The sequence below is a fragment of the Mustela nivalis genome (assembly GCF_964662115.1).
Source record: "Mustela nivalis genome assembly, chromosome: 1".
Classification (NCBI taxonomy): domain Eukaryota; kingdom Metazoa; phylum Chordata; class Mammalia; order Carnivora; family Mustelidae; genus Mustela; species Mustela nivalis.
In genome coordinates, this window is record NC_139020.1 from 12,478,840 (window position 1) to 12,504,648 (window position 25,809).

General features: G+C 36.2%; 1 protein-coding gene across 4 annotated transcripts in view; it reads left to right on the forward strand.

Moving 5' to 3' along the window:
* SCAF4 (SR-related CTD associated factor 4) overlaps positions 1 to 25,809 on the forward strand; it is a 71,701-nt gene that overhangs the window by 8,023 nt on the left and 37,869 nt on the right. For all 4 annotated transcript variants that reach the window (XM_082723733.1, XM_082723734.1, XM_082723735.1 and 1 more), the window contains exons 2-9: positions 14,798 to 14,881; positions 15,763 to 15,807; positions 17,340 to 17,501; positions 18,611 to 18,746; positions 19,076 to 19,215; positions 19,828 to 20,004; positions 24,388 to 24,560; positions 25,305 to 25,413. In XM_082723733.1, coding sequence (XP_082579859.1) covers positions 14,798 to 14,881; positions 15,763 to 15,807; positions 17,340 to 17,501; positions 18,611 to 18,746; positions 19,076 to 19,215; positions 19,828 to 20,004; positions 24,388 to 24,560; positions 25,305 to 25,413 — 1,026 coding nt within the window. The remainder of the gene's footprint in view (positions 1 to 14,797; positions 14,882 to 15,762; positions 15,808 to 17,339; positions 17,502 to 18,610; positions 18,747 to 19,075; positions 19,216 to 19,827; positions 20,005 to 24,387; positions 24,561 to 25,304; positions 25,414 to 25,809) is intronic.

The following is a 25,809-nucleotide window of genomic DNA, read 5'->3' on the forward strand; positions in this document are numbered from 1 at the left end:
ATGTCTGCTTCCTTACATTTTGTTGAATAGTAATGGCATTCTCCGTGATTTTTATTCATGGATCTTCAAGCTCTGTATTCCGCTATACCTTTGTTCAAGGCTGATACTGGCTGTTTGTAAATATTTATACCAGAAAAAAAGATCTCAGAAAGGAGAATTGCATTCAGCTATCGTATTTTGAATGTACTCTTTAACTACATACACACTCGTATATGGGAACCATAGGATTGGAGAAACAAACTGAGCCTGAGTGCAGGCTGTGTACACTAAATCTCTTTGTAGTGACTCTCCAAATGAACAGGTAGGGCGAATCTGCATTTTTGGGGCACTGGCCACATAACTGGGGGATTTCCTAATGAATTCCCACTTAGAGTAGACGGCTTAGTAAAGGACATGTAGTAAAAATGTATAAATTTGATGCTTACATATTGTTGAAACTTAACAGTAACCACAGCAATAGATTAAAACCTAAACATCTCAGTCAACATGTGTTCGGAGAAGGAATATTTTATACCTGATATTATTTAGAATTGCTAGTGCTCAGTGATGACAGAATGATTTCAGTCAGTTTTATTACTGTGCTTAGAGTCTTCAGAGACAATTTACCCACTGACTGCTTGACCTGTGTTAGTTTCTCCCATTGTCCCATTGTCGGTGCTGTTAGAGAGCAATAGTGGACCAACTCTGTAGTCTCTCAATCTCCCTCTGCAGTGTTTTTAAGATATCTTTATGCATTTTTTCATGAGTATTCTACTTTCTTCCCTCCTTTTGACTTTGTCAGAGCTGAGTTTTAGCTGAAGTGGAATTATATGCTGCTTAAAGGAAGCCTATAATATGGAATTTACAGTAATAAGCCCTTTAAGCCTTTAGGAAGCATAAAATACTCTTCAGACTTCAATGGCCATATATCACCTTATTCCCCTTAATTAAGAAATGCTGAATGATAAGTTACTTTGGAAAGGAGAGCCAGGTTTGGGGTTCATTGGAGATATGTTCAAATCTTTATAAAGGCTCTAATTATTGATTAATACCAAAAATGGGCAAATTCATAGAGACAGTAGATTATTGGTTGGTGGGAGGGAGGAATTTTTTGGAGGGGATCAAAGTATGCCAAAACAAAATAATGCTGATGGCTGCCCAACTCTGAATATAGTAAAAAAGCAACAACAACACTGAATTGCATACTTTAAAGGGGTGAGTTTTATGGTATATGAATAGGAAAACATTAGTTTTTAGCACATGATTTCCATTATTTTGTTGCTTGATCTGATTTTCTTTCCATTGAAAACAGTCCCTAGTAGCTGCTGAGTGGCTCTGTAAATTATTTTGTTGATCTTGAGTTCTAAGTTTGTTTTATAGGATATCTTTAGTTTTTACATGCTATTTTAAGAAGTAATCCAGTGGGGACAGTCCAGGGGAAGGATAGGAAAGGAATCCTGCATTTGCTCCTTAACTACCAGCCAGATGCCAGCTAATGGGCTAAGAGTATTTTTTATAGGTGTGTCTTTCCATTCTTTTCATTTTGAAGTTAGGGAAATAGAAGAAGTGGTGTGAATTGACCAAGGTCACACCAGGTAATACGGCAGTTCTGAGACTTTTCTGAGTATTTTTAAGTACCCATCTGAGCCCAGTCCATAGCCCCACATGGTTGCGCTGGAGATTTTTAAGCAGTGGCTCTTCGTCTGCTGGAGTGTTTATGAGGGGAGAGGGCTCACTAACAACTTTTTTACATTATACTATAATGTATACTTCTGGAAGGATTTGTAGAAGTTTAAGAATAATGAAGTTTGGTAAGTTTTTGAGTCATGCATAGATACTCCATATTTAAAACTTAAATGCACTTCTAGGCATTTATATTTCTTTTACTAATTTATATTCACAATTAAAATTTTAAATTGAGGATTTTATAAATTTTAACATTTTCATTTTTAGTCCCATACTTGTGCATAAATCCATTCATCACAACTTTGTGGAGAGAACTGGTTATAAATGAAATACATTAAATATGGGATAATTTTTCTTTTTTTCTTCTAATCAAATGATTTTATATCCAGGAACTAATTTTATTTCTTCAGTTGAAGTCTAGGAGAAAATTATTTAATTCACAAATAAATAAATAAATAAAATCCCCCCCCCCCCCCGATTTGATTTATTTGAGAGAGTGAGAAGAGAGAGCAGGGGCAGAGGGAGAGGGAGAACAGGCTCCCAGCTGAGCAAGAAATCCCTTGTGAGGCTCAATCCCAGAACCCTGGGATCATGATCCCAGCTGAGCACGGACACTTGAACTACTGAGCCACCCAGGCACCTTTCACAAAACTGTTTGAAGACAATTTGGGGGTGGGGGACGACACAAAGTTCACTAGTGTGAGGCACAGTAAAAGTAATTTTGCAATCTGGAATCTGCTAGTAGAACAATGACATAGAGAAAATATTTGCCATTTCTTAAAATCACCTTCTGGCCTATTTCTTGATCAAGTGAAAAGAAGTGGAGGATTGATTGGAGTTCAGTGAACCAAAATGTAGCTAAGGACTAAAAAAATGACCTGTTGTCCTGAGCTGGAGCTGAATGGGTTAAAAGCCCTGCTAAAGAGACACAGCCTTGGTTCTAAAGTGGGAAGTTTGAGTGAGGGGCTCTTGGTTGTTGGCTGGGTCAGTTGAGCATGAGACTCTGGATCCTGGGTGGGGTGTAGCACCAGGTTGGTGTAGAGATTACTTTAAAAAAAAATTGGGGGGTAAAGGATAGATTCTTGGAAATTCTAGCAGAGTTACTCTTAAGTGAAGAATTAATTAAGGGGGGGCGCCTGGGTGGCTCAGTGGGTTAAGCCGCTGCCTTCTGCTCAGGTCATGATCTCAGGGTCCTGGGATTGAGTCCCGCATTGGGCTCTCTGCTCAGCAGGGAGCCTGCTTCCTCCTCTCTCTCTCTCTGCCTGCCTCTCTGCCTACTTGTGATCTCTCTCTGTCAAATAAATAAATAAAATCTTTAAAAAAAAAAAAAGAATTAATTAAGGGCATACTTTACAGAGTAAGTTGTGAGAAATTAACTACTTAGACAATTAGTTCTGCCAGCAGCAAAGGGTGACAAATAGGGCTTGGTGATATAATTAAAAAGTGTGGAATAATGCAGAGGATGTTTAAACTGATAGCCATGCTCTGTTTTCTTTCTTTTTTCTTTAAGATTTATTCATTTATTTTAGAGAGGAGAGGGAGATAGAGAGGGAGACAGAGTCCCAGGTGGACTCTGCACTGAGGGCAGAGCGGGTTCAAGACCCTGAGATCATGGCTGGAGCTGAAAGCGAATTGGACACTCAACCAACTGTGCCACCCAGATGCCCCTGCCATATTCTCTTTTCTTTCTTTTTTTTTTTTTTTTAAGATTTTATTTATTTATTTGACAGATCACAAGTAGGCAGAGAGGCAGGCAGAGAGAGAGGGGGGAAGCAGGCTCCCCACTGAGCCACCCAGGCACACCCATACTCTCTTTCCTTAATGCGCACAGACATAATAAGTAGTCAACTCAAAAATAGTTTCATAGTTAATATTCACAGTTTTTATTTGCACTTATAGGTGTGTATTTTGTAAAGCATTACTCCAAATTCTGGAACTAAAACTTGGAGAGTTTGTAGGAGGATATAGTAAGGTAAAGATATAGGAAAAGTATGAAAATTTTTTTTGAACTTGAGAATATTCTGTGCAGCTGTGTTGCTTGTAAAAATATCTGGTTAGGATAAAAAAGAAAAAGAAAAAACCCAAAATCTTGCCATTTACGACGACGTGGGTGGATCTAGAGGGTATTATGCTAAGCAAAATAAGTCAATCAGAGAAAGACAATTATCATATGATCTCTGATACAAGGAACTTGAGAAGCGGGGTTGGGGGGGAATGAAACAAGATGGGATTGGGAGGGAGACAAACAGTAAGAGACTCAGTCTCAGGAAACAAACTGAGAGTTGCTGTGGGTAGGGGGGAGGGATGGGGTGGCTGGGTGATGGACATTGGGGAGGGTATGTGCTGTGGTAAGTGCTGTGAATTGTGTAAGACTGATGATTCACAGACCCCTGACGCAAATAATACATTATACATTAATTTTTTAAAAAAGAAGGAAAGAAAATATCTGGTTTAGGGATCTTTAGAAATCTGAAAAGTGAATTTTGTGGAGAAATAAATGGAACGATTTTCTAGTGTTTAAGTCAAATGAAAGACTGCTTAGTAGGAGCAGGGAGACCATGGTTTCTTTTTCCTGACTTTTTGTTTCAATGGCCTTGTAAATTTGCTCCATCTTAGGAATAGTTTGTGTTAATGCCAGACTGTCTTGTCTCTCTATACCTTCCTCTAAGCAGGTTGAAAATTGGCTACCATTGGGGTTTCAAAGGGCTTCTGACTCTATGGAAAGTAAATAGAATTTGCTTGGCAGTAAAGTATGTCAGTAACTAAAGGGATACTTTCTTTAGTGTGCAGAGATCAACAAAATACAAAGATAGTGATTTCTCAAATTTGAGTTTTATATCCACAAGGGCATCAGGTATTATAAATATTTAAAGGGGCAAAATTTTAAATTTATGTTTAAAAATGTTTTAATAATTTTGAAAAATTTTGATAACTCAAGGTTGACAAGGTTCAATCCATGAATAAGCTATATCTGATAATGATGGTTCTGTATATTATTTTATTATACTTATAATCAGAAGTTGGGAAGTGCATTTTTGTCTGATTTTGAAAATCAATAGATTTTAATCTCTTTCCCTTCAAAATTAATGCAAGTTATATAAACTTAAATTAGGAAAAAAAGAAACTACCATCCCACTGAATACCATTAATATTTTAGGGTGTTTTAGTCTTTTTCCCCCTCCACTTGTGTTTGGAAATTTTTATACGGTTACCAGATCAAAATTTTTAGTAAGTTATTTTCTGATTTTAAAATAGTCATCATGGAAGATTGGAGGATGTATTATTGTTTTAGATAAATTTCTAGAAGTGGTATTGTTGGCTTAAAAGATAAGAAATTTTTTTTTTTTCAGTTCTTGATACATAGCTTTAAATTTTAAATTTCTTCCTGAAATTAAAACTCCCCAATTAGGTCTCATCAGCAGAGGGCTCTGTTTGCTTGATGCCAAGCCACATTCATGCCAGTAGACAGCTGAAGAATTGTGTCTCATTGTTTTACTTTGCGCTTCTTTGATTATTGGTAAAGTTTAGCTTTTTTTCTATGTTTATTAATTGGCTGTTGCAGTATCCTTTGTTAATTGAGTTACTTGCCTCTACATATTTTTCAGTTTCACCGTCTCTTACTGTTTGCATATGTTCTACTTTCAGGTAAAACGGCATCGTTGGTAGAATGGCATTGTACATGTGATTGGTTTGCAACTCTCTGTACCTGTCAACCCATCATGTCGAATTGCCCAGTACTAAGAAAGTATTAGATTAAAGATTTTATTTATTTATTTGACAGAGATCACAAGTTGGCAGAGAGGCAAGCAGAGAGAGACAGGGAAGCAGGGTCCCTGCTGAGCAGAGAGCCTGATGCGGGGCTCGATCCCAGGACCCTGAGATCATGACCTGAGCAGAAGGCAGAAACTTTAACCCACTGAGCCACCCAGGCGCCCCAAGAAAGTATTAGTTTGAACAGACTTTTGATACAGTGTACTTAAGGCATAAAGTGAAATGCTATGTAAAAGGAGCTGTTAACTATCCCTTTCCTAATTGTTCCAGCAGTATTTTATCGGGTGGTCTTCCAGCTGTAATTAGATGAACAAAGCATCTTTGCAGAAGAAAGTGATTATATTGAGTCAAATGAATGAAAGAGGAAGAAAGATTAGAATTAAATGCTTTGATACCTGCATCTATCAGGAGGGAGATTTGACTATCAGCTTGTCACTTTAAGTGTACATACTTCCTTTTAGAAGGATTCATATCTTTTCTTCAAAGTTTGTAAATAAGTATTAATAACGCCAGTTTAAGGCAGAATTTGTCATCTTGGAGAAGATAATAGCAAGGAAGGAATACTGCATATATAATCAGTATGATTCATTATAAAATAAATTTGAGGAAAGCACATTTTTTAAAGTTCAGGGGGAAAAAGGTAGAGGTAAGCATTCCATTGGAAGATTCCTAAAGGAAACATTGAGGGATTAGGTACTAGTAGAATTATTTAGGCGAATATGGTCTTCTAATTCTTTTCACTGCTTTGATAACTCTATTTCAAAGAACAGGAAAAGGTATACTCCAGAAATCAAAGACTCAGTGCCAATAGCTTTTATCTTTGCTGGTTCTGTTACTAGAAATTTCTAAAATACTCAGAGCCAGAACAGGTTCACTAACAATTCATAGCAGACCAAATTAAACTTTTTTGTGATGTGTGTTTTACCTAGTGAGGACTATAAACTAAGTATTTCAGAAAGATATGTGTCTTGATTTCATCATGAATACGTTAGAAAAATAAAGGCAGGATAAGAGTATTGTTAAGTCGATTTTAGCTGACAGGCAGTGTCCAAGGACCGTATGGGTCATCCCCCAAGTAGGTCCTGTTCTTACTAATTTTTAAAAAACCATTGAGTTGGAAGAAATCATATAAAGCACATTCATGAAAGTTCATGAAATTTATAAGCTGATTGGAGTCGCTGCTTCATCAAGTAGCAGAAAATTATTTCCAGATGATCTAAGTAGATTGAAAGGACTGTCAGAAAACAACAAAGTCAACGTGAAGATCTAGTTTTGATAAGAGATTCCATTGAAAACAGTTTGAGGGTTTTGGTTTGTTATAGATGTGGGTTAACAAAAACACATAAACTATTTTTTTTGTTGTTTTTTTAAATATGTTCTGGGGTCCCTGGGTGGCACAGTCAGTTAAGCGCCTAACTCTTGGTTTTGGCTCAGGTCATGATCTCAGTTGAGGTCTAGCCCTGTGTCTGGGTTCCGAGCTCAGCAAAATCAACAAAAGTTTCTCTCTCCCCTTCCTCTGCCCCGTCCTGCCCACACGTGGTCTTTCTCTCTCAAATTAATCTTTTTAGGAAAGAAATAAGGAAAGAAAATTCCTCCCCCATCCACTTTAGAATTCTAGAACCTTATTATATTGCCTTACTTTGCAGATCTGATGGGGTTAAGGATCTTGGAATGGGTTAATTGTCCTGAATTATCTAGATGAGCACAATGTAATCCCAAGGGTCATTATACAAGAGAGGAAGTAGAGTCAAGAAAGTGATGTGACAGCAGAATCACAATCCTCAAGTCAGGGAGGAGAAGATGCTACCATCTTGGTTTTGAAGATGGAGGAAGAGGCAGACCATGAGCCGAAGGAATGTTGGCACCCTTGGCTTGGAAAAGCCAGGGAATACATTCTGCCCTAGAATCTCCAGAAGGAATATAGTAGCCCTGCCAACGCCTTGCATTCAGACTAGGGAAATTCTGACCTCCAAAACCATAAGATGAATTTGTGTTGTTTTTAAGCTGCTAATTTTGTGGTAATGTGTTACTGCAGAAATAGCAAACTTAAAAAAAAAAAAGCAATCCACTGGATTCCATTAACACAGTAATACATATGGACGATGTCCATTTGGGGGTATCATACTTAAAAGGAATTAGCCATATCAGTAGAAGTACCATCTCACTAATAGTTGAAGAAGATACTTCAGTGGGAAACATGTTTAGTCAGCTTTAAATATTTTATCCTGCAAGAGAGCTCACTAACCAGAATTGGAACAGGAGAGAGGAGGTATCAGAAAGGAGATTGGGGGTTAGTACACAGGAGGCCCCTGTAACTATTGGAGCTGATTAGTTAAGAGTTTTAAGCCATATGACACTTGGCTGCAGATACGTTATAAAAGTTATAAAAGTACTTTATAAAAGTAGTTACAAATTCAGTTTATGTACCGGGTTAGATATTAAAGTGCTGTATGGCTTTAAGAGTCTTTGAGACTATGGTATTGCCACTGTAGAGAAGATTTCTCTTAAGTGCAGTGTTTGAATAGTAGATGTATTACAAAAAGGATACTACAGTAAGCCATAACAAAAAGTGTGTGTAGAGATTCTCAGGGCATTGTATAGCTTTATTTAGTGAGTCACTTATATGTTAGGTACTAGGCTGAGATTTGTGTCTATTATCTCATTTAATCCTAATAGCTTTAGGAGATGAAATGTATGCTGTTAATCCCCGTTTTCATATTCAGAAGATCCTTGAAGTTTAGAGAGGTTAACTAAACTTGTTAGAGTTTATAGTGTTAGTAAATAGCAGAGTATCATGTTACGACTTTGACTACCTCAAACTGAATTCAGCATGTGTCACAGGCCAAATAGTCTCATTCTTTACCTTCTCTTGAAACTATTCCTTATTGGTATAAGGGATTGCGATGAATGATTCTTCATAATTTTTAGACTGCTTTGTGTATCAGGCGTCTCTATATGTCCCGTAGCAAGACTGTGTTCACATTTATTACTTTCTGTAGTTATTTTGCTCGTGACAGAGGAAAAAGCCAAACACCTCTATTGCTGGCAAGTACTTTTTTCTACTAATGCCTTCCATGTGGGTCTTGCACCTTTTTCTGCCTACGCTTTCTCTATTTTGTATTAGAATTGCATGGGTTTCTTTGGCTGCCTTGACATACTTGCTTTCATTGACAGATGACAGAAGTGGTGACTAGAGGCTGTAGTAGTAGGGAGAGTGCAGCTCTTAAGTGATACTGAGCACTTGCAGATGATACACTAGTCATTCATCTGCAAAAACTCACTCAGTTCTCATTGAAGCCTCTGCAGTAGGTAACTGCCATACCTTTTTACATATGAGGACACTGCATTCTATAGAATATCTAATTTCCCCAGAATTGTTTACATTGCTGGACCCAGAGTCAAAACCAGGTTGTTCTCTTTCCAGAGTACCCATGTATCTGATTTTTTTTTTCCACTAGTAGAGTTTGTTGGAATTATATTAAAGTTTATGGTTCTCATGCTTCTATATGAAGCCAGTGGGTTATTTTCTTGAGGTTTGTTGGCTGAGATTGGATGTTGGTCAGAAATAACAAGAGCCCAAATTATCTTTATCCCTCTTTCTACTCTCTATATGCTGTGTATTCTAAACTTGATTGAAAAATATGAAATTTTTTTTTAAGTTGACGGTGCTGCTTTTTTCCCCACAGATTGTTCATAAGAAATATGTTAATGGCTTAAGGACTCTCTTCATTATTGAAAGTTGACAGCACTTAGTTTGGGGCTTTATTTTCCCTCATTTCTAAGACAAAAGACTTTTTCTCTGAGTCATTGCCTTTGACTGTCACCCTTGTAGTAAGATTTATAATATTACATAGGTGTTTTTGCATACATACCCACACACAAAACTGAGAAATTTCACTAAGTAATACTTACCTTGCTGTGTACAATTCTGTTTATCTTTTTATACTCTATTCCACTAAAAATTTCTGTCACCCATTAAACTCATTTTTATATTCTAATGTATCTCAGCCCACAGTTTGAAAAAACACTCATCTCGATTATTTCCAGGATTTTTTCTCCTTTCAACAAAATTATGTGTGGTGGTAGTAATAGGTGACGTCTGTTGGGTACTTTGTGCTAGGTGCTGCATTAGTGTTGTTTGTATTAAACTTGCCTTAATAATTCTCATTTTACAGATGAAGAAACAACGAAGAAACAACTTCTCATTCCTAGCAGATGGGGAGTCCGGATTTCCCAGACAGTTGATTATTGATCTTGTTCTTATCATTACTTTAACAGAAATTTTAGTGTTTTTAAAAATTCAGGAACTATAACCCTAGGACCCAGCAATTGCACTACTGGGTATTTACCCCAAAGATACAAATGTCGTGATCTGTCGTGACAGGGACACCTGCACCCCAGAGTTTATAGTAGGAGTGTCCATAATAGCCAAACTATAGAAAAAGTCTAGATGTCCATCAACAGATGAATGGATAAAGAAGATGTGGTGTATATGTATACAATGGAATCTCATGCAGCCATTAAAAACACCGAGATCTTGCCATTTGCAAGGATGGGGATAGAACTAAATGCTATTATGCTGATGATCTCACTGATAGGAGGAATTTGAGAAACAAGACAGAAGATCATAGGGGAAGAGAGGGAAAAATGAGACAAGATGAAATCAGAAAAGGAGACAAACAATAAGAGACTCTTAATCTCAGGAAATAAACGGAGGGTTGCTGAAGGGGAGGGGGTAATTGGGTGATGGACTTTGGGGAAGGTATGTGCTATGGTAGTGCTGTGAATTGTGTGAGACTGATGAATCACAGACCTGTACCCCTGAAACAAATTGTACATTATATGTTAACTTTTAATGAAAAATGAAAATAATGAATAATAAATAAATAAAGTGAGTATACCTGTGGGGGGAAAAATTCAGGAACTATAATCTGAGTCTTCTTAGATCACCACCACAAGGTTGTATACTTCTGAGAGATTTCTCAGCCAACATGTCAATTAACTCTTTCTTATCTAAAATTATTAAATTTCAGTTTTGCTCTAGATCCAATTAAGAACTTAGTACATTACCTCTAACTTACTGCTTCGCTGGACATAGCACTTTATCTCTGTGTCACTTATTTTTTGTTACTAAAAAAATATTTGGGTCCGGTCCCTCCATAACAGTTAAATATTGGTATACTTTCTTATTTGGGTCTTCATGTGTATACACACACACACACACACAATTGCATATATATGTGTATATTTTATATAACATTTAAAAACTTAGTTGTATAGTCTATCATCTTTAATATCTGTGTGCTATTTATTCCTCTAGGATAATGTATTGTAGTATTAATGAAATAATTTCTTTATTGTTAGGCAGTTATTGGAAAGAACTTGAGCTTTGGGTAGTGGTGGACCACAGATTAAATTTACCACCTGAATTATGATTTTGAGCAGATTCTTGAACTTTTATGCCTCAGTGTTCTCATGTGGAATTATAATAATCTAACTACCACAAAAGCAATTAGTGTTTCTATTTAAATAGGTAGTGTCAGTGCACATAGTTACAGTAAGGTATATCAATTTCAGCATAATTTCTGGGTCTCTATATCCAAGGAAGGTATTGATCTAGATATCAGGGAAACTTTTTGCCTTGCAAAAGGTAGAAACTGATGAATTTATGCTTCAAAGAAGTCAGTAAAGTATGAGTAACATTCATTGAGCTTTTAAAGGTAATTTTTTTCAGCCTCTGGTTTTGAAACTTCTCTCTCTGCCTGTAGTAGTGTTTTTCTTTATAAGTTATATCAAATACAGATTTTTGGCTTTAAGATCTAAAAAAGTCATTTGTAAAGGAAAGCAAAGACCGTCTAAAAAGAAACTTAAATGTGACAGAAGCATCGTAGTGCTTACAAGTAAGAGATATTTTAAGGGCGGTCATCTGTAAAGCACTGAAACATGGCTCTGCCTCCTCTACGTACCACTCACTGAGTTTGACACTTCCTGAGAGCTCAGAAATTTGTTAAATTAATGAAAAATTACCCAAAACTGCATTTCTACCTCCTCACCTCCTGCTTCTTTACCAGTTGGCCTTTGAAATCACTTTCAAAAACTAGTATCCTAGTATCTGTTCAGCCACCTAATAGTAAAACCATGCACCTCTGACCACATTTGACATGGCAAATGCCTTTAATTTCTGGTATTTATCCTGATATTATTCATTCGTGCAACCCCTTTGTCTATACCACAGTGACATTTTGATACATCCTAGCTTATGTGTTCTTTCTTGGCTTTCTTCTTACCACAAATTTCTTCTCACCCACACTCATGGTCTTGACTCTGTGACTTTTCATTTTCTAGACTGGACCATTTCTGTGTTCAAGAGCCGTATTCTCATGTCTGCCTGAACTTCAGTATAAATTGAATATGTTTAGTCATTATCCCTGAGTCAATATATAGATAGATAGATAGATAGGCACAGATGCCTGCTTCATGTTTTTGTCTGTATTCCCCATCATAATGGTCTCGTATATATTTAATCTAAAAGCAGCATTGTATTAAGGGTATAAATGTGCTATTAGGAATTGTGAGCTATAGGGGCAGCTGTGTGGCTCAGTTAGTTAAGTGGCTGCCTCAGGTTATGATCCCAGGGTCTTGGAATCCAGGCCCTTGTTGGGTTCCCTGGTCCTCTGGGAGCCTACTTCTCCCTCTCCCTCTGTCTGCCACTCCCCTTGCTTGTGCTCACTCTCTCTGTCAAATAAATAAATAAAATCTTTTAAAGGGGGGGTGGATTGTGAGATATAAAATCTACAAATTATAGTTCAAACCCATTCCCTGGGCATCATCCGAAACAGATGTGTAAGTAACCCTTTTGAGTATCATCTTAAACAGGTAGAAGAGAATCTGTGTTAGTTGTTAATATGGATTTTTTTTCCCTCTCAACTTTTTATATAAATTCTGGTTAATTAACATATATGGTAAAATTGGTTTCAGGTGTAGAATTTAATGATTCCACACTTCCATACCGCACCCAGTGCTCATCCCAGCAAATGCCCTCTTTAATACCCATCACCCATTTAGCCTACCCCCACCCTCCTTCCTCCAGTTGTTAACATGATTAAATAAAATTATACACCACTAAATTTAATTCATCCTTATACATCATAGGCCCTCAGATGCTGGTTCCCTCCTCTCTTACCAAGTCATCCTTCTTCATGAAATAATTAACATCCTTTTTACTGGCTCTTTGATAATAGCACTTGAGGGTTCTCTTGCTGGTGTTTTGCCTGAATGGTTATAGTGCTGTATGATATAGTCTGTATTTTTATTTTTTAACAAGTTGTAATTTAAATAGACTATGGAGTATTTTATGCGATGGTACATTGGTCTGTCTTGTGTGCTCAGTTGGCTGAGGTTTTTTAATAAGGCAAGTTGCTCACTGCTGAAGTAATCAAGGAGTGCTATTTGATACATTAAATGAGTAATTTTTGCTTAGGTTTCATGAAAATATGATTCTCTAAGCTTTTAATGACCAGAGAAGTAGTTCTCACTGTTGTTCATTCCTGAAGATCATGTATAAACTTTTTTGCATCCCTTTTCTCTACATTAAGTTACAGAGAAGAAAATAGAACAGCAGTAAGAACAATTGCCTTAATAAATTTTATGACTTATAAATGGTAAGAAAATATCCTTTATAAAAATGCATACTATATATCTTATGCAGTGTTTATATTTTTAGAATTTGTATTTAAATTTTAATATTTTAAATTGTTTTTTCATTTCCCATCATTTTATATTAGTCTCAAAGATTACTGTCTCCTTTCTAATTGTTTTCTGTTAATGAGCATTCTCAAGGATAACTTTTATTACCTTGGTAAAGAAATAATAACTGTGACCCTCTTCAGAGAATAACATTATTTAAAACTAATTCCTTTGTTTACTATCTATGTTTTCCCCAATTTTTTAAATCTTAATATTACTTACGGAAGAATTCTACTTTTCTCTGCTTAAACCAGAGTATCTAATTCTTGTATTGATTATCTCTGGCATTTCATGCCTTTTCTAATATTACTGTTACTGTTATCTGTAGTCCCGTTGTGTCTATAGTTGTGTGAATAGCTGTGAAAATTTTCTGAATTTTGGGGGTATATTGCCAAATAGGGCTGTTTACCTTACAAAAAGAGACTTTTGTACTTTAGGTTAACTTCTTAGTGATCTAATAAAGATCTGTGTCTTAGAGATTACATATGTGGAGTATCAACATTGTTTGGAAATATGATTCATATATAGCCCTGAAACTTAATTATTTCACAGTATCTTTTTAGGAGTGCCTTGTTGACTCCTTTGGTTAAGCATCTGACTCTTGATCTCAGCTAGGTCTGGATCTCAGGGTGGTGAGTTCAAGCCACACTGTGTTGGGCTCCATATTGAGGGTGGAGCCTACTTTAAAAAAAAAAAAAATCCCACAGATTATCTTTATAGAAGTCCTAGGGTGAGTGTGTGCCCATGATTAAACAAAATGCAAATGGGCACCCGGGTGGCTCAGTTGGTTAAGCTGACTCTTGGTTTAGGCTCAGGTCCTGATCTTAGGGTCCTGGCGTGGAGCCCCCTACATGGGCTTTCTGCTCAGTGGGGAGTCTGCTGGTTTCCTCTCCCTCTGTGTCCCCCACCCTGTGAGTATGTGAGCATGGCCTCTTTCAAATAAATAAATTTTTTTTTAAACCAAAACAGAAACGAACAAAAAAAGAATTTAAGAAGCTAGATACAAGCTTCTTAATGTCAGGATTTTATCTTTGTAACTCTCTGTGGGCTCTGATTATGTCTTGTTTTGATTTAAATATTGGGGGGAAAAGTGTGCATGTGTGGTTGAATCTCATAGGGAGCACCTTATTGTTGGATTTACTGTCATGAGATTTGGTAAATATGGTGCTGTTTTTATGCCTGACTAAATCAAGAAATTGTGAATTCCAGCATTTTCAATTTCTTGCCTAATTTAATACATCTTTCTCCAAATGAACCTTAGAATTATTTGAAGTTCTCCAAAATCTCAATGAGGTTTGCATTAAATACTGAGTCATACTATTGCCAGTCTCAGAAACCCCTGGTATGTTTCCATTCAAATTATTTCTGAGTTCTCCAGTAAAATTTTCTAGGTGGTTTTTTTTCTTTCTTGCTCTTTTTAGTATCTTTTCCATTGTATTTTCTTGGTAGCGATGCAGGGATATAGGAAAGTGCTCGGATTTTCTTTACGAGCTGAATTGTTCAGCTTAGTTCCAAAAGTTTGTTATTCTTTTGATTAATAAATTGTATTATCTTTGCAGAAGTTGGGGGAATTGACCTCTAACTTCTAATTTCTAAATTATTTTTGTTTTTTAAGCTCTTTTCACTTATGGATATGAAACCTCCCATCTCTCGAGCCAAGATGATTCTTATCACTAAAGCTGCTATTAAAGCTATTAAGGTAAGAATAAAATATATTTAATTCAAAAAATGTTTTTGAAATTTTGAAAATACTTTTAAACGTGAGAATTCATCCTCTAAGTTTAGGTGTGAATCAAAGAAGTAACTAGCTTTTGCTGAAGACACGTGATAATACAGTACAATATATTTGAAATGTAATACATTATTTCAAAATCTGCTTTTTTCCTTTTTTGTTGTTTTAGTATCTCCCATTTATATTTTTTCCAACTTTATTGACGTATAATTGACAAAATCAAATTTATTTTAAAATATTTGTTTAAATACATTATTTTTTTAAATGATGGTTTGATACACATTATGAAATGATTAACAGTCAAGCTAATTAGCACATCTGTTGCCTCATGTATTTGCTGGTGTGTGTGTGTCAGAAAGTTGAATAGAAGTAGAGAGTAGAATGAAAGGATATTTTCTTTGTTTTAGTTAATTCTTGCCATAAATCACCTGAGTATTAGCCTCATACTTACTTTAAAAAAAAACAACTCGGTCTCCACGAAGTTAAATGCTTTCCTCAAGATCACACCTAAGTAGCTGACTCACTTTAGAAACTGCATTATTTAGTTCCAGTTCTACTGTTCTTATCAGGCTCAGAGTTGCCTGAATACACTGCCTTATTAAGGTTTATTGATTAAAAATCTTTAGTAAAAGGACCTTTTGGGGGTATTTTTGTAGTTTCTGTTTTGGTTAATTCTCTTCTGATTCATGAATGTTCATTTACTGATTAGGGATTATTTGTCATGGTTCATTCAGTATTTTGAGAATTCACATTGTGCAAATTTTAAGGTTTGAAGTATTTTCTAATTATATTACTGAATATGTAGAAATATGTAAACTGCACAATAATTTTCTTTTAATTCTTTTCAGCTTTATAAGCATGTAGTTCAAATAGTAGAAAAGTTCATCAAAAAGGTAACTATCCATTTCCTTATTACTTCATTTTAGTTATGATCAGTATTTGTAATTTACTTTGTAAATTGTAATTTGGTTGCTTGCTTCTAAAGCCACTCTACCAAAAAAGTTGTCACTGGGTGTTCTTATTAATCGCGTGAGTTTGTTTTTTAACCGAAAATGTATAGCAGTGCTCTTTATTAATTAGTATAAGGTGGGCACTCAACAAGTTTCCTGTGTACGCAGCATGACTCTTCTCTGAGTCTGATACGCCTCCTGTGCCATTTGCCCTGTTTACTTCGTTGACCTTTAACTCATCTTGAAGTAGTTCAAATGAAATCAGTTTGTAAAATTTTCCAACTTTTTCCTGCTCCTATCATAATTAAATCATTTTTCACTTCTACAGTTGTATCTGGTTTTATAACCATGCAATTAGCATACATCTGTCTCACCAGAGGAGGACTGAGAACAGAGACTTAATAAACCTCTCTGTCTTCCCCTCCCCTCTTCAAAACCTGGAGCTGTGTTTTGTAGTACAAACCAGTAAATGTGCGTGGCATTGTCTTTAATCCATGGCCTTTGAATAATAACTGAGAGTTAGGAGTTAGAGTCCCAACAGACCAAAAAAAATGATCAGGAGAAGTTTTTATAGTAGCAAATCAAAGTACCAATAAGTAAAATGGAAAAAAATTAAAATTACTTGTTTGCCACCACCCCAAATTACTATGATATTTATATTTGGACCTACTCCTTTTTTAATTCTGTACACGTACATTCATAAAAGAAACTGGTGACATCAATAGCTGCTTTCCCACTGAATTTATCATAAAATGTCTGCAAAAAGTACTCCATTGCATGATTGTTTCCACAATTTACTCAGCTAGTTCCTTTTGGACATTTCAACTTCAGGGGCTGGCTTTAAGGAAAAAATTAGCCACATCTTAATGGTTTTCCTTTTGATAAATTTCTAGATGTAGAATTGTAGGATCAAATAAGGCTTTGCTTTTATTGCTAAATCATCATCCATAAAGGTTGTACCACCAGAAATATATATGTGTCTGTTTCTCCTTTCTTCTTATTAATTTGGTGGGCGAAAAATGTGATCTCTCCTTTCAGTATTTCTTTTCTCTGGTACTATACTTGAGTAGATTTAAAATTGATGTTACTAAAACTATCTTTTTGATAACTTTAAGAGGTAGAAATTATTTTTTTAAGCAGGATGAATTGGGAGTAGAAAGTATCATAAGTGGATTTGTGTGGAAGTGGCTTAGGGATTGGTAAAAGTAATGTTGATTTTGGGAAATTGTCGGGGGAGAGAGGGATCAGAGGAAAGTAAAATATTGGGGATCTGGAGAGTCAGGAGAATTGGTAGTTCTGTACAGGCCTGTGGGAAATTTGACAAGCTAGCCAGTAAAAGAACCAAACACTCAAACAGTTTCTAAATAGAAACAGTCATTGGATACACAGAGTTTATCTACATAAAAGAGAGATTATTGGGCATCAAATTGTGATTTTGCTTTTCTTGTATTAACTTTGCATCTTTATCTTTGTAGTGTAAACCAGAATACAAGGTTCCAGGATTATATGTAATTGACTCAATTGTGCGACAGTCTCGTCATCAGTTTGGAACTGATAAAGATGTTTTTGGGCCAAGATTCTCTAAAAACATAACCGCCACATTCCAATATTTATATCTTTGTCCATCTGAAGATAAGGTATAGTTAATAATTTTTAAATTAAAACTTGTATTATTTCTATATTTAAATGTATGAAAATGTATATTATATATTTGAAAGAGAATTATATGTGAACTTGAAATAAAACCCAGTGTTTTCTCTTGTGGCCATCTCATGTTTATGTATTTTCTTGTGAAATTCTTCTGGAATGTTGTACTGTTGAAAAGGGAGTTGGAAAGATTGACTTGTAGTTCAGTGATAAATTCTGCCATAGAAAAAGTCAGTATTTATCTCATATTGTTGCTTATTGCAGAAAGAAGGGACCAATAATTGATGGCTTTTCCTAGCATTTTGAGAGGCTGGAGCATAAATGGTATTCATTAGCAATCAGACTACAGTATTTAATTCCTCATTTTTACAGCTGACTTTACTGTGTACTATAAAAAGGGTAGAAGAAAGAATATTATAGACATGATAACTGGACTCCCAGCAGGTGGGAGAAATACACTGCTAAATCCACTCAGAAGAATGAAGACATTTACAGTGAACACTGTATAAATTTGGGTGTTGTGGATTCTCTATTTATATTCTTAGACGAATGTTCTTAATGGAAAAAAATATACAAGACAAAAAAATCATTTCCTGAGTAGGACATAAGAGTTATTTTTCCCATGAATAGCACATCTTCTCTTGATTGCCATTATATTTACTGGGCCATAAAATGACTTAGCTATCGGTTAAAGGTCATTTTCTTAAATATTTTAACGGTTAAAATCATCCTGAAGAAATTCTTCTTCACTTCATTTACTTTTCTAAGATAATTACTTCTTTTTGTCAGTGACGGTATTTCTTTGTAATCATAAATACAATGAAAGCCTGAGGTAGATTTTTTATCATGTTTGTTTTTATTATCTAGCTTATATTTTTTTCTGTTTCTTTTTCCCCCTTGCTTTTTAGTTTATACTACTGAAGAAAGGCTGATTAGGGTAGTTTTAACCAGGTGGTAATTCTAAAGATAATTTTTTTTTATTTAGGAAACAGACTTAGTATGGAATTATTAGCTTAGAGATTTCTTTCTTTTTTTAGAGGTATAATACATTATTTGTGAAAATATTTATTGTATATTCATGTTTTATTGCACGTAACAGAGTAAAATAGTTCGTGTGCTGAACCTTTGGCAAAAAAATGGAGTATTCAAAATTGAAATTATTCAGCCTCTTTTGGACATGGCTGCAGGAACCAGTAATGCCGCCCCAGTAGCAGAAAATGTTACTAATAATGAAGGTATGGCCAAGTATATCTGTTAACTTAGAAAAATACTTGTATAACTTGTACATGAGAAGTTTGTGGTCTGATTATATTGGTGGAATTTTTCCATAACAAAGACTTTTGAATTTACATCTTGGAAGGAATGGTTTTCTTTTCACAGTTCTTATTTCTAATAAAAATAAGCTCTTTCATGTATTTGCTATAGTACAGATCTAGTACCATGATCTTTATTTTTCCTGTATGTTAAACTAAATGCAGTGTTCAGTAAAAAAGCTAATGGAGTTTAAAAAGGAAAATTTGAAGATAAAAGTTTTTGCCGGTCTTCATGGCCTTTTCTTTTTTAGGTTCACCTCCACCTCCAGTTAAAGTTTCTTCTGAACCGCCCCAAGCCACTACAAACTCTGTACCAACTGTACCACAGCTGCCTAGCTCTGATGCTTTTGCTGCTGTGGCTCAACTGTTTCAGACAACTCAAGGTCAACAGGTAAACTACCATCTCAAGATTAAATTCCATGCAGTTAGGTACTATTTTCAGTTTTTATTTTCCATTCCTAACTAATGAACATGTTCAAGGGAGGAAATATTTCTCCTTTTCACCTAGAAAAGCATTTACAAGGCAGGTAACAGCATAGGGATAATGGGCAGTGAGGGGCAGGTGAGAAATAAGGGAGCTGTGTGCTGAGCGGTAGCAGAGCCCTGCGGAGAGAACTTCAGAACTGCTGGCTGGTTGGTATTGTTGCTCATGGTTCTAGCATTTCAGACTGACTTCAAAATTCTTTTTGGGTTGGAGATACTTTTTACATTGTCCTAGAAACATTTCTTCACCTTGTTCACAGTTCAGTGTATTTTCTCTTTTTGACTGTTGTTTTCTGCCTGTTGGGGTATCAGCATACATGTTTAACCTTAAATGACACACATTGTGTCCCTTGTATTTACAACAGACTTAACCTTTACTAAAAGGTGTATTCTTTTTCCAGTTTACTTTGTACCTGTGCTGTTTTGAGTTACCTTTAAGATTTTTTTTTTCCAGTAAATCAACCTTTGATACTGTGATTATACTTTGTTATGTGGTTTATCAGTTCTCCCATTCTTTAAGCTTCAGCAGATCCTTCAGACTTTTCAACAGCCTCCAAAACCGCAGTCGCCGGCCATTGACAATGCCGTGATGGCTCAGGTCCAGGCTATCACAGCTCAGTTAAAGACCGCTCCTGCACAGCCGCCTGAACAAAAAGCTGTTTTCCCCCCACCTGAGCAAAAAACTGCATTTGACAAGGTAGGCTTTCTTCTCTTACATAATCCACCTTGACTGTTCATACCACTCAATTTAGCATATGGAAGTTACTTCTCTCTTTCCCTCTGGATTGTTCATTTTGTTGTTTTGTGGCTTAAAGGATTTCCACCCCTCCTTGACAGCAAAACACTGATTATTTTTCCTGGCTGTAAGTGTGTACTATATACTCAGTGCAAAAATTTTAAGTAAATTGGAAGTAGGAAAGTCAACAGGAGAACTTTCACCATTAACCCCTGTACTTAGAGATAACTACTGTAAGTTTTTGCTGTATGTCTCTTCTGAACTAATTTCCTGTGGATAGGTTTTTCTTTATTGGGTCATAGTATGTATGTATATTACAATATATAATATATGCATGTTTTATGCATAATATATAAATATATACGCACACAGTTTTTAACTTGTCTTGATCTTAATTCTCTTGTCATTTTGAAGGTTTAGATTTAAGTCTACATTTTTACTGAATGCCTACTGTGAGTATTCATTACACGTGCACCTCACAGTTTAGCCATTCCCCTGTTGACAGAGACTGAGGTTGCCTTTTGCTTTTTACTCTTAGAACTTACCGTATATAACTTGAGAGTTTCCTTGATTCAGTGTCTTCCAGCTGCTCTGTTGGAGGCATGTTTAAGGAGCTGCAACTAAGGATAGAGATGTGCTGGATTCATAGAGCTCAGAGCTTCCTGCGGAAATGTCAGCCCAGACAACTGTGTCTTACCTGTTTTATGTCTTGTCTGTTTATTGGGTTTATGACTATATAAAATTTCATTTTTTTGGTCTTACTGCCAAAAATACAAATGTTTGAAAACCCTAGAACTAAGTGAAATCTTTTAGCTTAATCATCTGTAAAATGTTTTATTCTTTCCAGATTTTAATTTTAAGACATAATTTTATTGCTGGTAGTCCAAATTAAGAATCCATTTGGTAAATACTAGTTGTCATTATATCTTCATGATTTATGAACAAACTCACTAAAAGAAGTTTGGATAAAATTTGAAGTCGAAAAAGAGTGCATGCTTATAGGGGAAAAGAACACAATACAGGAAGTTCTAAAGTGAAAAGGGAAGCAATTACCTGCTTGCAACAGGTTTGTGTATGTTTTTTCAGAGTTTAGGAAAACTCTCCACTCACATATATTTTTTTAATTTTATATTTTCTTTTCGTAGTTTTATGTTTGTCTCTTCCTTCCATCTGGAACCTATTTTAGAATATGGTTCAAGATAGTTGTATCTTGAACTTTTTGGAAGTAGCCAATTCTCCCTCCCTATTTTTGTCATACATTGAATTCTCATTTGTTTCTGTGTCTGTTTCTGGGCATTTGAACTCTGTTGTGTCCTCCTAATATTATTTCTGCATCATAACAGTTTAACTACTTGCAGCTTCTATACTAGATTATTTCATTTCCAAGTATTACACTCATACCCACACACATGCAAAGTGAGAGAGGGACAGATTGGTTAATTTGTAAGGAATTGTTTGACACAGTTGCGGAGGCTGGCAAATTTGAAATTTGTAGGGCAGAAGGCAGGCTGGAAATTTAGGCAAGAGTTAATGTTGCAGTTCTGAGTCTGAATTCTACAGAGCAAGGTTTTTATGTTGCTGTCTTGAGAATTCCTTCTTGGGGAAACCAACGTTCTTACTTCTAAAGCCTTCACTGAGTGGTTGAGGCCCACCCATATTATGGAGGGTATTTCTTTATTCAAATTCTATTAATTTAAATACTAATCACATTTTTAAAAGACCTTCACAGGAACATTTAGATGAATATTTGATCAAACAACTGGGCATGGAATTGATAAAATTAACCATCACATCATACTTTTCAAGATGAACTTTAACATAAATTTTAGAATTTATAAGTTAATTTAAGAAGTACCAAGAGCTTTACACAGAATATCCATTTATTAAAATCCGTTTTCATACAAGTCTTTTACATTTATTACATCATTTATTTCTAAGATGTTTAGTCATTTTTCCTGTTTGTTTCTTTTATCTTTTAAATGTTCATAATACTAAACACTTAGTTTTTTAGTTGGTTCTCAGATTTCTGGGTAGGTGCTAAATTTGACTTCTCCTCTTCAATATGTATGCCTATTTCTTTTTCTTATTGTACTGGTGGCTGGGATTTCAAAAAATACTGAATAATAGTAATGCTGATGGAGTCCTTTGTTGGTCAAGTGGTTTGGCTGGTCAGTGTTTGTCAGTTACATGAAGTTCAGAAAAAGAAATTCTGTGATTTTCCATTGACTAAAAGGTCTGTTTTAAGCTAGTAGAACAGCTTCAGCTGCTTCACAGATCTTCACTTTCCTAAAAAGCAACAAAAATGTCTTTGAATCTTAGTTTTAATTTTTTCAAATCATTTTCAAAGCAATAGCTTTAAATCTTAAAACTTTGAAGAACATATCTATGTGTGAAAAACAGTAAAGACCAGAAGTTTTGTTTTTTGTAGATAGTCTAGACCTGAGTTTTAATTTTGACTTCCGTCATTGACTCTGTCTTGATGCTGAGTCACTTAAGTATTCATTGTGCAGCACTGTAAAAGTGACGGCAGTGTGTAGGCTTTGCTGCTTTGAGGGTTAGATGATATGCTAATGTGTGTAAGACAACAAGGTGTCTGGGTTGTAATTCGATCACTCAGTTACTATAAGAAATTTTTTTTAAGATTTTATTTATTTATTTGACAGAGAGCATGCACAAGTAGGCAGAGCAGGAGGCAGAGGGAGACAGAGGGAGAAGCAGGCTCTCCGCTGAGCAGGGAGCCTGATGTGGGGCCCAATGGGATCATGACTTGAGCCAAAGGCAGACGTTAACCGCTTAACCAACCGAGCCACCCAGGCGCCCACTGTAAGAACTTTTAATGACATGGCCTGGCATTACAAAGAAACAATGTTATCCAAGAAGGGGACTTCCTTTCCCAATTCAAAAATCTCTTATCCAGTAAACTAGAACCATAATTTCTAGGCAGAACTTACCACAGAACAACACAAGTTTAGGAATTTGAGGTTGAAAATCCATGACCAGAATGGGCACAGCTTGAGGGAAAAGACTGCTTGTTTGAATGCCAGAGATTGAGAGATTTGAAGTCAAAAAGAGCAGTGTCCACATCCTAGTTCTACTATTTGGTGCCTCTGTGGTCTGAGTAATGTTTCTTAATCACCTGGGTCTTAGATTCCTTGTCTATAAAAAGAAGAAATTATATCTAAGCTATGTGTACATTGCAGGCCTCTTGTGATGGATGAAGTATCATACATAGATATGTAAACAGTAGATGGTGGTAGGAGTAGGTGTTTGTGATGTTACCTTCCTTCCTTTCTGAACAAATGTCATCTTATTTTTAAATGGCTCTTCTAGACATGTGATCTTGTGACGTGTTGAGCGAGCTTGCTTGTTTCCTTCCTTCCTTCCTTCCATGTTTCTGGTACTCTTATATGAGCTCTGAAGTTTTAAGGAAGAAGTTGGTGCCCAGGGAGTAAATTCTTCATGGCCGTGTCTGTGCCATTCTCTTTTTCTTTGTCATATTAGTATGTTTTTGAGCAAGGAGCATATGGACATTTTTCTTTACGGATTTATAGTGGTTGGATAAGACGGTCTTAGTACATTTTACAGTTAACTGAAAATGTACACCCATTTTCATGTGTGCAAAGTTCCAAACGTTTTTAGTGTGTGAATATTTTAATATTTATATTGCTAAATTAACTATAAAATAAGTGTATAGAAAATAATCAGAAAACACTGCATTTATAATTGGTGAAGAAAAACAGTGAAAAATTATTTTTCAGGGGTGCCTGGATGGCTCAGTGGGTTGAAGCCTCTGCCTTCGGCTCAGGTCGTGGTCCCAAGGTCCTGGGATCAAGCCCTGCATCGGGCTCTCTGCTCAGCAGGGAGCCTGCTTCTCCCTCTCTCTCTGCCTACTTGTGATCTCTGCCTGTCAAATAAATAAATAAAATCTTGGGGCGCCTGGGTGGCTCAGTAGGTTAAGCCACTGCCTTCGGCTCAGGTCATGATCTCAGGATCCTGGGATTGAGTCCTACATCGGGCTCTTTGCTTGGCAGGGAGTCTGCTTCCCTCTCTCTCTGTCTGCCTCTCTGCCTACTTGTGATCTCTGTCTGTCAAATAAATAAATAAAATCTTTAAAAAAAAAATTCTTTTTCAGATGACATTTGTATGGCATTGGTTTGTCTGTGAACCAAGGTGCTAAGGGGCGAGTGGAAACATGAAATGGTACATTACTGTGCTGGGATCATAGGTGATAGGAGATATCTGTTGTTTTTTATCAAGTCTTTTGTCTAGTGTATCCCAGCCCAACTTTATTATTTTTTTTTCCAATCCCAATTTTAAAATGGAATATTGATGTACCTATTCCAGAAGCTACTCGATAGATTTGATTATGATGATGAGCCAGAGGCTGTGGAGGAATCCAAGAAGGAAGATGGTGCCACCGCTGCCGCCGCTCCACCTGCCATGGCTGTTGCGCCTCCCGCACCCTCCGCTACCACGCCGGCCCCCGCACCTGCCGCTTCCCCTCCACAGGCACCCTTGTAAGTTCTTTTCTACGCTCCTCCATGGGTAGAGTTGGGAATCGTAATCAGGCATAAGACAAGTGCAGTTGATCGTTGGCACAGCATGGTGATTAGGTAGGGGTGCCAACCTGCCCAGTGTCTAAAGTCTGCATTATAACTTGCCTCCCCCCAAAACTTTACATAGCCTACTCTTCACTGGAAGCCAAACCTGCACACATACTGTGTTCTTCGAATAAAGTAAGCTAGAGGAAAAACAGGAAAATATGTTTACAGTACTGTTCTGTAGCCAAAAACTGTAAGTGGACTCACATAATTGAAACCCATGTTTTCAAGGGTCAACTATAACTTCAGTAACAAAGTCATTTTTCATATAGTCATTGTTTTTTAAAATGATACTTGGGTTTTCTTTTGAATGGGGAGGAGATGCTATCAGATTTATAGTTAAAAATGGCGTTTACATTGGGAATAATGCTCGATGTGTAAATTAATGTAGGCAAGTACATGATTCAGTAAGATGTTAATTTTTTTTAATTAAATTTATTTTCAGCATAACAGTATTCATTATTTTTTCACCACACCCAGTGCTCCATGCAATCCGTGCCCTCTATAATACCCACCACCTGGTACCCCAACCTCCCACCCCCAAGATGTTAATTATTAATGACTCCTGAACAGCATTCTTAATGTCTCTGAGTATAAATGTGGCTTAGAATCTTACGTGTTTTTGAATGGACAAAATGAAGATAGCTCCTATTTTTTTAGTGGGTTTCCTGGAGATGGCATGCAGCAGCCAGCATACACACAGCATCAGACCATGGATCAGTTTCAGCCTCGAATGATGACGATGCAGCAGGACCCAGTGCATCATCAGGTATACACATTTTTCTTGCCACTGAGTTTTAATATGTGAGGATCTGTTCATTAGAGCATACGGATTACCCCTCCCAGCCCACTGTTAGTTAGCTGTGTGCTTGGCTAAGTAGTACTGCAGCCGCAGTCAGAGCTGTTGTGCAGGAGATTGACTTGAGTTATTATTTATAAAAAACTTTAATTAAAACAAGCATACTAAATATTACATGCTTATAATTTAATAACAGGTAGTTTTGTTAAAACCATTTAGAGAGAGATTATAGCTCTGTTTTAGGTACCTGACCTGCTTAATGGTGTAGCTTTTTCCCTTGTGAGGATCTTTTTTGGGAGTTAGATGTTTGAGATGCTTTAGAGGGTTTTTAGCTCTCCACATTCAGGAGTGTAGTTTGAAATCTGC